This window comes from Drosophila kikkawai, chromosome 3L, assembly GCF_030179895.1.
Source record: "Drosophila kikkawai strain 14028-0561.14 chromosome 3L, DkikHiC1v2, whole genome shotgun sequence".
Lineage (NCBI taxonomy): Eukaryota > Metazoa > Arthropoda > Insecta > Diptera > Drosophilidae > Drosophila > Drosophila kikkawai.
Window position 1 is genome coordinate 23,585,080 of NC_091730.1, and position 10,700 is coordinate 23,595,779.

Below are 10,700 nucleotides of genomic sequence, written 5' to 3' on the forward strand. Positions count from 1 at the left end.
ATTTACTAGCCTAGCCTAAAAGTATGCAATTATTAAGTTAACTTAGTTTCGGAATAAACGGAGGAGGAGCAACCGAGGAAAGGGCAGAAAGACATACATTTGTTTATAAAACAAAAAGCAGAGAGGAGAGCGCATGTTATAGACACCACACAAGAAGACACACACACCATATATAGTAATTCGAGATTGGGTACGAGAACGTGTATGTCAAAATCTAGCTACAGAATTGCATATTATATATATATATATACATATATATATATACAATTAAATATTATATAATGGGCAAAAACAAAATGTTGTTGTAGTCAAATTACAATTAAGTTTTGTTTTGCTACAAAAAGTCAGAAAGCGAAAAACAAGAGCAACAAATCGATGAGCAAATATAGCAAAGGTCAACAAAATGGGTCAAATTTTAACAAATAAATGTGCAAAGCAAACACGAAAAAAAAACAATTAAAAAAAGAACTAAGAACAAAAGCAACCAATGACAAAATAAAAACAAAAATTGCAATTTTTGTAATTTCTTTACAGATTATAGATTTGTTTTTGACAAGAAGCAAGGCGATAACAAATACAAAACTAAAAAGAAAACATTTTTCAAATAAAAATAACATCAAATTCAAAATTAAAATGTCGTTTTCTTAAACTTATGGGAATCTTATGTTGCTAAGTGGGCTTCCGTGTTCTTTCACGAGGCTTCTGACAGGAAACGACTGCGCCGCCCAATATTGTCGTAGAAATCACCCAGTAAACGCTTGAAGTCATATCCATCCGCGTGCCGACAAGTAGACCAGGCCTCCACCAAAAAGTCCAGCTCGTTGGTGTTGTTAATGTGATCCAAGCTCTCTGGAACGAGAATGTAAAAATATTTTAATTTTCTCTTCTATATCGTAAAGGTAAGCTACAAGTAGAGCTGTTTATTTGAAAATGAAATGTTTTCTTTTGATTTAAAATCTTTAAGATAAATGATGTGATTTCATATAAAGAAAACTTTGAAATTAAAATATATTAATCTATATTGGTTTCATTTTGTTTTCAATTTGATTTAAAAATTTAAAGTTTACGTCTTAATAAAGTTTATAAAGTGAATGGCCAATATATTATTGATGTATATATATTAGTTATTCAAGATAACTACATGTTTTTATACCCTTGGAACATATTATAATTTTAGTTAGAAGTTTTCAGCGCAAAACAGGACTCGGTTTCTAACCATATAAACTTTATACGAAAAATAACACAATAAATCAAAAATGCTTTTTGGATGTGGCCATTGACACCTTGCCACTGTTTGAAAATTAAAAATTAATAAGTTTATTAACACTGTTTTTATGTTTTTATTTTAATTAATTTTGTTTTTATTGATATTGAATTACTCGCATTTTTGATTTATTGTGTTATTTTTCGACTTCCGAAAGTCGACGCATGCCACAGCATCGACTTACGTCTACGACGAAAGCAACAGCAAAGCCGAAAGCAAGAAAACGAAAAGTTGCGACTGCTGCTGATTTTTGATTTTGGTCGCTGTTTGATTTTTGACTATGCTTTGACTGCGACTTCTGATTTGTTCAGAAGCAGAAGCAGAATGATTTTTTTCATTTTATGATATCGCTCGCAGTTGAAGTAGTGAAAAGCAAAAATATTGTGACTTATGCTAATTCGACTGCAGTTTTTTAAACACTGATATAAAGTATACATATATGTATGTACAGCTGTGTTCACTGAAATAGCAGTGCCCACGGACCTGCACGTTTAAGATTGGAAAATACTGTTACAAACGCTATTTCCATAAAAAAAATTTTCATTAAGGCTTAGTGTATTTAATTATTAACAATACCACAATCATTTAATTTAGGTAACATAAACCTTATAGAAGATATAGCTAATAACAACAAAAAAGGTCTATATTATGCCGATCATTGAAATAGCAGTGAAAAACTAAAATTCTTCATAAATTTAAAAATATCGTATAAGAAACCTATTTCTTCTTAAATTCTAATTGACTATGATCTAATATTTTGTTAAATAGCCTTTAGAAGCTATCATAGCCTAATACCTGGGTGGCAAGGAGTCCACCAAGTCTTAGCAACGCTTGAGGGGATTATGGTCTCATTCCTCCTGCACAAATCGCCAAAGCTGCGGCTTAGAAGTCGGAAACTTCTTTAATACGTAGCCCTTGATGTCTCCCATAAGTTTTCGATCGGAATAATATCCGGGGACTGTGCAGGCCATGGCATTGCATCTACCTTTTCTTTAAGAACCCACTCCTTGGCCACCTTGCTGGTATGATAAGGATCACTGTCCTGCCGAAATGTCCAAATTAATGGCATATTTTCATCAGGATACGGCTGCAAGACAGTTTTTAATATTTAGACATAAACATAATGGTCTTTGATCCCACCGATCATATATACGGGACCTACAACGTTGTATGAAAAGTATACCCAAACCATGATTTTTGGGCCACCGTGTTTTACTGTCTTCAGCGTATGGTTTGGGGGGTACTATCTATTTGGAGGTCTTGTCTTGTCCTATTCCACCAAATAAAACCAGTTTGGAGTCATTTGTCCAAAGTATATTACGCCATTTGAATACTGGCAGTTCAAGTGGCTATTGGCGAACTCGGATCTTGCCTTGATATGCCTTTAACCAAGCAGTGACATTTTCCATGGACTTCGCGAATCTAAAATTTATTCAATAAGTCCCCGGCGAATGGTCCCATGACTGATTCCCATGCCAATTCCCGCTCACATATCCCTAGAGGATGCAAAAGGACGAGCTTTGCTGAAGCGAAGTACGCGTCGAGCCTGTATAATTGTGGTTTTGCGAATCGTACCTCGGTTTTTTTGGGTTCGGTTCATATTTTATGACTTATAAACTATTTTAAAAGAACAATTTGAAAGATTTAGAGACTCTTTACATGTTTTGCTCTTCTTTCTAGGCTAAGTAATCTGATACCTTTCTATCATGGAGCAGTGAGGTCCTGCGCCCACTAAAATAATTTTTTTTGCGTTGTAAAGGTGTATTATAGTATAAACTATAATAACGACCTTAATTAAAGTCATTTTTTACAAAATTAAAAGAAATTTCGGCACTTTTTGCGAAAGAAAATTAAATACTGCTATTTCAGTGATCGGCCAAAACGAGCTGCATATGTGAAAAAATATCAATAAAACATAAAAATAGAGCAAATCTAACGGAATTTGTTCTCGATTCTTATCTTTATGTTCCATTTTACAAAAACAATGTGCAATAGATCAGCTAGCAAAAAGGAATATGTACAAAAAAAGGTTTTGAAGTTGTTCCTCTGTCGCACTGCTATTTCAGTGAACACAGCTGTATATTCTTAATCGGCATTACGGCCCCCTTCCTTCCCTGTAAATAAATCAGCTATTTCCGAATATAAAGTTTTTTTTTTAATTTCTAATATTGATTGATTTTTCGAAAATATTTGTTTGCCTCTTGCGAATCCTGATTCTCCTAAGCTTTTGCAAGCTGATTTGAACAACATGTTGTCCTGGTGCACTCACAATTTGCTGTTTCTTAACAACTCTAAATGTAAATACATGTCGTTGTACCGCAGAAATTGTTTCAATGCCAACTATTTCATAGGAACGAGTGTTCTGGAATGTATCCTTTCTGTAACGGATCTTGGAGATTTATTTACCCAAGGGTTTTTTGCTTTTGTAAAACGATGGTCTAGGAAATTTTATGATCCCTACACCGCAAAACTTCCATATATATGTATCTCTGGTTCGGTCCATACTCGAATATTGTTCGGTACAGAAACCGTTTCTTTTGTTTGCTCTTCGTGGTTTAGACTGGGAACCACTTCGCCGCCACCCTTCTTGCATTTTGAAATGTCCTTATATTTAAATAAAAACAATATCTTAAGACATCTATTTATCCTTGCCAATGGCCACCTGATGTAAGTCGGAGCATATCTTTAAAAAACACTCCTTATCCGGTTGTTAATAATCTAATTGAAATCTGCAAGGGTAGACAAATTTCGGCGTGGCGAAGTTAGCTTCCATTCTTGTTTAAAATATTTTCAATTCATAATAAAAACGTTTATTTTTTACATAATTTTCTATAATAAATTAATAAAATAAAATAAATTGCAATAAGAACTTATGGAACCAATGTGGAAACTGAATATGGGTAACTCTCCAGAAACAGCAACCGCGATGAAAACAGTAAAAATTCTCTAAAATCTTTGTTTTCAATATATGTAAGTCATAACAAAAAGTGTTTAAATTGATCTAAAACATATAACTTTCAAAATATTTAAATAAGAATTCGAGAAAACGGATTATTCATTATTTTGGTGACAAAAATGATAAAAAAGGGTCATGTTTGGTTTTGATAACAACTTGTAAAACAGAGCCATTATGCATTGACTTTTTCTTTCTTACATTACTCGAAGAATGCAAGAGTAGAAATATAATGCTTTTAATTTTTTATACCCTTGCAGGGTATTATAATTTCAGTCAGAAGTCTGCAACGCAGTGAAGGAGACGTTTCCGACCCCATAAAGTATATATATTCTTGATCAGCATCAATAGCCGAGTCGATCTAGCCATGTCCGTCTGTCCGTTTCTACGCAAACTAGTCCCTCAGTTTTAAACTTATCTAAATGAAACTTTGCATATAGTCTTCTATATGCTCTCACTGCTATATATGTCGGAACGGGCCGGATCGGACGACTATATCATATAGCTGCCATACAAATGTTCGATAAATTTGTAGAAAAAAAAAATTATAACTTTGCTGTTTTTCAACAGGTTTGCACCATTTTTTAGATATTGCCATTTTATTTTATTTCTGAATTTTGTTAAAAATTTTATGAAAATCGGACGACTATAGGATATAGCTGCCATAGGAACGATCGGGAAATTAATAGGAAAACAAGAAAGGAAGCTAACTTCGGCACGCCGAAGTTTGTATACCCTTGCAGATATTATTTCATTACATTTTACCTATACTTATTATGTTTACAGTTTGACAGTTACAGTTTTACATTCACACCTTTACATTTTCTCTACATCTACCAATCGCTCCTATGGCAGCTATATGATATAGTTGTCCGATTTTCATGAAATTTATATCAAAATTCTAGAATAATAAAATAAGCTTATACCTCAGTAGATGAAAATACTTTGAAAAACAACGAAGTTATATATTGTTTCCTATTAATTTCCCGATCGTTTCTATGGCAGCTATAAGATATAGTCGTCCGATTTTCATAAAATTTTTACCAAAATTCAGAAATAATATAAAATAGCCATATCTAAAATATGGTGCAAAAATATTAAAAAACAGCAAAGTTATAATTTTTTTTCTAAAAATCGATCGAACATTTGTATGGCAGCTATATGATATAAACGTCCGATCCGGCCCGTTCCGACATATATAGCAGTGAGAGTATATAGAAGACTATATGCAAAGTTTCATTCAGATAGCTTTAAAACTGAGGGACTAGTTTGCGTAGAAACGGACAGGTGGACAGACGGACAGACGGACAGACGGACAGACGGACAGACGGACAGACGGACATGGCTATATCGACTCGGCTGTTGATGCTGATCAAGAATATATATACTTTATAGGGTCGGAAACGTCTCCATCACTGCGTTGCAAACTTCTGACTGAAATTATAATACCCTGCAAGGGTATAAAAATTATAGCTTCGTTGTTTTTCAACGTATTTTTATCTACTCTGAGATGTAAGCTTTTTTTATTATTCTAGAATTTTGGTAAATATAAAAAATCATAAAAATCGGGCAACTATATCATATAGCTGCCATAGAAGCGATCGGTAAATGTATAAATATGTAAAGCTGGGAATGTAAAACTGTAACTGTCAAACTGTAAACATAATAAGTATAGGTTCGGCGTGCCGAAGTTAGCTTCCTTTTTTGTTTTTTTATATAACGAAATTTTTGAGACGATAATAAATTAGCTTTTGTTGATTGGCAATAACCATTTTGAACATTTAAAGTCCAATGTTTATGAAATCAACGAAAAATCCCTTGAAAATCCCAATTAAAATATGTTATCATATTAGAAGTTTTTTGTTTTTTTTTTTAATTTAATTTGCGAAGTTAAGGAACTATTAAGGAACTAGCAATACTCACGCACAACCACCTCCTTGATCTCCCACTCGGCGCTGTAACGGCAGCTCAGGAACGACAAAACCTCCAGCAGCTGCGGAGTCTGCAGATTGGCGATCTTCTGCTTCGCCACATACTCATCGTCGATCCAGAGTGCCAGGCGATGGTACATCCGGTCAGTGTTGTCCCTGATCCGGGCAAGAGTATCGAGGATTTGGTTCATCATCCACAATGGTTGCTGCAGGCGCTCGAACAGGTTGTTGATACGCTTCTCCCGCACTTGCAGGTAGCGACGTGTCGGGGTGTCCCGGGCGTTCAGTTGATTTTCGGTGTCGAAAATCTGCAATGTTATATTCTTCACCTGCTTCATGGCCATCCGGCCACTTTGAATAGTCTGCTGCCACTGCTCCGCCTCCTTGGTAACCATCATGACTATCGAATCCAACTCCAAACGAACTTTCATTAGGTCCATCTTCGAAAATGTTCTACTTTATTTTCTATTCAAATTGAAAATTAATGCGAAGCAGCTTTTATGATCTACGAGCAGTGCTGGAAAGTGTAGAAGGGAAGGATTTTAGGGTTGTCTAGTGTTTGCAAAACGTACGAAGCGGGAGCTATTCGTTTTTTTAGGGATTATCGAATTGTTATCAAATCTGAAATAAATAAACAGCACTCCTTAATAAAATGATTTACGTAAATATAAAAATTGAATATTGAAATTGAATAATATAAATATAATTTTTAGAGTTTTTAGTTTTTGTGTTGAAAATATTATATGAATTTAAACATCCTTTTTGTAATGAAATAGTTTCTGGGCATACATATGTGAAGCATAAATTATTATAATCAGGCCTGCTCCGGTAATCGAAAACGGCAAGATTTTTTCGTTTTCGTTTTTGAAAAGGAGAAATTGGTGCTCCGGTAATCGAAAACGAAAGATTTTTTCGATTTGAAAAACGGGCACCTTTTTCTGGCCGGAATGAAAAATAAATGGCTTTTTTTATATGAAATCAGATCTTATTTACATAAGGAAAAAAATATTTTACTCGGTGGTCTATTGATGTTTATTCCACACCACCACAGGATCATTCTGGCAGGTAGTTATTTTATAAAAAATTTATTTCTGACCCCTCCTCAGATTTGACAACAAAATTTTTGCCGTGTTCAACCAGTTTTCTCGTTTTGGCGATAGGTTGATAAGTTCACCGCAAAAATACTTATAAAATATAAATGAATACATTAATAACTTGAAAGGACCGCCAAAATGGTTGTTTATAAATAATGCTATTTAATTTTACTACTTAAATAGTCAATATTAACCAAATAATTATTTGAGACCACCGGAATTAAAACTGTAAAAAGTGTGGCAGCATCTTAGGTGCCTAGATTTGCCTAACTCGACAATTTTTTGCCTTTTTCTGGCTTAGATAGAGGGCAATTGTACATATAAAAGGCAAAACTTTACGTTGTTTGCTTATTACCAACAACATAAGTTAGCTGCTTGAGCAGTTAGAAACGATGAGAAAACGAAACATTCCGATAGCAGAAATTTGCCGAAAACCGGAGCAGCTAAAAACGAAAACGGTTCGTTTTCGCCCAAAACGAAATCGAAAAAATTTTACGATTACCGGAGCAGGCCTGAATATATTAGTTTATGTAGATTATATATTTTATTTTTTAATCATGCTGGGTGAAACTCTTTTTCCTTGTAGTAAATTCGTTACCAATATGTACTTCTGAAACATAAAGCCGGATTGCTATGTTTTTGGTTATAATTTCTATATATTTTGTTTTGAACGAAACAAGTTTTTTCCTTACTGTATAACCTACATACTTAAATTCTTGTTGCTGATTTTCCTCTAAATTCCTTAAGATGTGGGGAAAATCTCCGGTGGTTCTCCCGCATTGCATTGCGTGCCAAATTGATCAAGTGGCCACGATTAGGCAGCCAACTAACTTTAGTCGCATTAATTGCGATCATGTTGGCCAGCTTCCCCGCCGCTCCACCAATGCTTGCAATTAGCTGCGTGACGAAGGCGCTGAAGAAAAGAGAAAAATAAACTAGCAAACGATTTACACTCGGTTTATTTTCGGTTGGAGTTCAAACCAGGGAGAATGGGGGTAGTTCGTTTCGGGATCAGGATGGAGTCGGGATCGGGATAGGGAGAAGGGAGCTGGAGCTGGAGATGGTGCTGTCAGGCGGCATGAATTACTGTGCGTTGATTGCCTTTAAGGCCTGATTGCAACAACAGCCACAACTTTGCACAAATTGCTGGCTGCTGTTCCTTTTTTTAAACTTTGTATATTTTTTTTTTTTCGGCATGCGGCAAACAGGTTTTTGGGCGGTTTGTCCCCCAGTTTTTTTTCGTAGCCCCTTCCGACTGCATTAATTATCAACAAATCATTTTTGCAGCACCGAAAGCCGCATTTATCAGCGATTATGCATGGACAAAAGAGTCGCTCGGGCTCAGTGGACGTTGGACATGGGACATGGGACAGCGTGGACAGCGGCTGCTCCACAACTCGCGAGTAGCAAGTGTCGCCCGACATGTGTTGCCTCTGTCTCTGCCTCTGCCCCCTCTTGTGGATGTCATCTTGTGGATCTTGATGGCCAATCTTGATGCGCAGCCGCACAAATTTGTCAGTGGCCAGAAGACTTCACAAAAAGAAAATAAGCCTAAGAATTTGGAATTCATTTGGTTTGTTGATTAGTTTATTAAAGAAAGATGAACATATTTCGATTATAAAAAAAGCTTTTTTGGGAACACGTACCATCGATCCATATTCAACATATATTCAATAATATTAACAATATTATAATATAATTAAATTAATTTCTTGAGTTCTGTTTAAAATTAATCAATACTTTGTTTAAAGTCCTAAAGAAATGTTAGGTATCTCCTCTTACCCAACTGAAATGTATGATTTCTAATTAAATAATGTAAAAAAATCTATAAATTTAACACTTTTTTTTACACGTTTTTTCTGAAATCTTGTTGAACTCCTTATATCATACATTTTTATATTATACTTTAATTAATATTAATATTATTAACAATTTTACGTGAGTTCTATGGAGTCTTTGAAATCTTTTCAAACTCCCTAAACTTTATAAAGATTAACAAAAATGTTAACTATATAAATTCTATTTCGAATTACATACATTCACTTTAAGTATTATTTTTTCAAGTCTTGTGCATAAAACCAATTGATTTTTTCTTTCTGTGCAGGAACAGGGTTCTGAGCTAAGGGCGTCGGCGACATGACATGGCATTGATAGGCGCAAAAAAATGGGAATCGCCGTCGACTTTGGCTTCGCAGTCTTGCAATTAAGATATTTTTATGTAAATTAATGGAAACTCTACAAGGAGTAGGAGTTGGAGCAGGCGAAGGAGCTGAAGCAGGCCAAGTAGAGCATTCCTTCCAAGGAGAAGAAGCGGGAGCATGCGTGCAACTTACAAATAAGTACAAGTCGCTCCGATTGGGAAGCCCAATTGCGCATTTTTAATTGGAAAGCTCACAGAAGAAACCCAGCCCCATCTCCAGCCTCAACCGTTCTCGAACCCGCTCAGCTCAAGAAGCAAACAAAAAGTGACGCACCGAAAATTTATTGTTCCAAGGCGATCCAAGGGAATGCGATGCGGATCCAAAGGGGGTTTCGATCCGATGCGATCCGATCCGAGGAGCCGCATGTCGAATGGCGAGAGCAAACAGCAAAAAGGCCGCAGGCCGACGACGCTGCCACGGCATTGTTCCTTCTTCCTTCTTTATAGGATGCGATGCTGCGCCCCGCCGGTGGAGCGCTCTTACTTAGGCATTTATGTCTGGCACTTGACACATTTTGTTATGGCATTTTTCAGCTACCGCGCGACTCCGCCGACTCGCTTGACCCAATCAAAATTCCTGGACCTTGCACTTGAATGCGTTTAATTTGTAAGATTTGCCTGGGTCGATCGGCGAACAGGGCCAAGTGTTGAACTTTATGTTCCCGAGTGCGCCGAACAGAACATTAAGTTCCAAGAACATTAAATCTCAGGGCTTTGTTTTAACTGATGTCGCGAGGAAGTGGTACTGAATTATTTCCTTTTGGAAACTAAACTAAACTAAAATTAATATTTGTTTAATTATTTTATATTTCTTTATTGTTTTATTCACTTTTCTCATAAATAAATTAATGAATACTCGGCTTATGGCCAAAAGAAAGATACTCAAGACCAGATTATAAGTAGCTCCAGGAAAGACAGTAAATACTCAGAGTGAGCAGTAAATATATTCAGCGATTTCCTCCCTAGATCATCTGAATGCTGCTTCCCTGCATTTTCCATTGCCTCGTTTCGCATTTCCGATTCTCTAGTCTGTAGAGAAGCCCATCATTTCTGCATTATTAATTCCTTTTCTAGCGTAAGCCAACTTATTTGCCTGCTTATCTCCGCCAACATCCTTTGGGTCCAGTGCGCATTTAATGGGGATCCGCGGCGAAGTATCTGTGGAGTATAGGGCGGTCAGACCGGGTTCCACATCCCACTTCCTGCACATAGAAAAATATATATTAAACTTATATTCATATTTAGGCTATGGCAATGG

The 10,700-nt window shown here is 35.8% G+C and overlaps 1 protein-coding gene across 1 annotated transcript; it reads right to left on the reverse strand.

Annotated features, from left to right (window-relative positions):
- Positions 1-522: 522 nt before the first annotated feature.
- Positions 523-6,723, reverse strand: LOC108080199 (uncharacterized). Its single transcript, XM_017174855.3, has 2 exons — positions 6,141-6,723; positions 523-849 (listed from the first exon to the last, which is right to left on the reverse strand). The coding sequence occupies exons 1-2, from the start codon at positions 6,586-6,588 to the stop codon at positions 692-694; spliced, it is 606 nt and encodes a 201-aa protein (XP_017030344.1). The 5' UTR covers positions 6,589-6,723; the 3' UTR covers positions 523-691.
- Between the last annotated feature and the right edge of the window lie 3,977 nt (positions 6,724-10,700).

Excerpts from the sequence above, each read along its gene's own strand:
- LOC108080199 (XM_017174855.3), bottom strand. The coding sequence starts at position 6,588 with ATGGACCTAATGAAAGTTCGTTTGGAGTTGGATTCGATAGTCATGATG. Across the intron at positions 850-6,140 it reads GATCAAGGAGGTGGTTGTGC|AGAGCTTGGATCACATTAAC; the intron begins GTGAGTATTGCT and ends TTCTCGTTCCAG.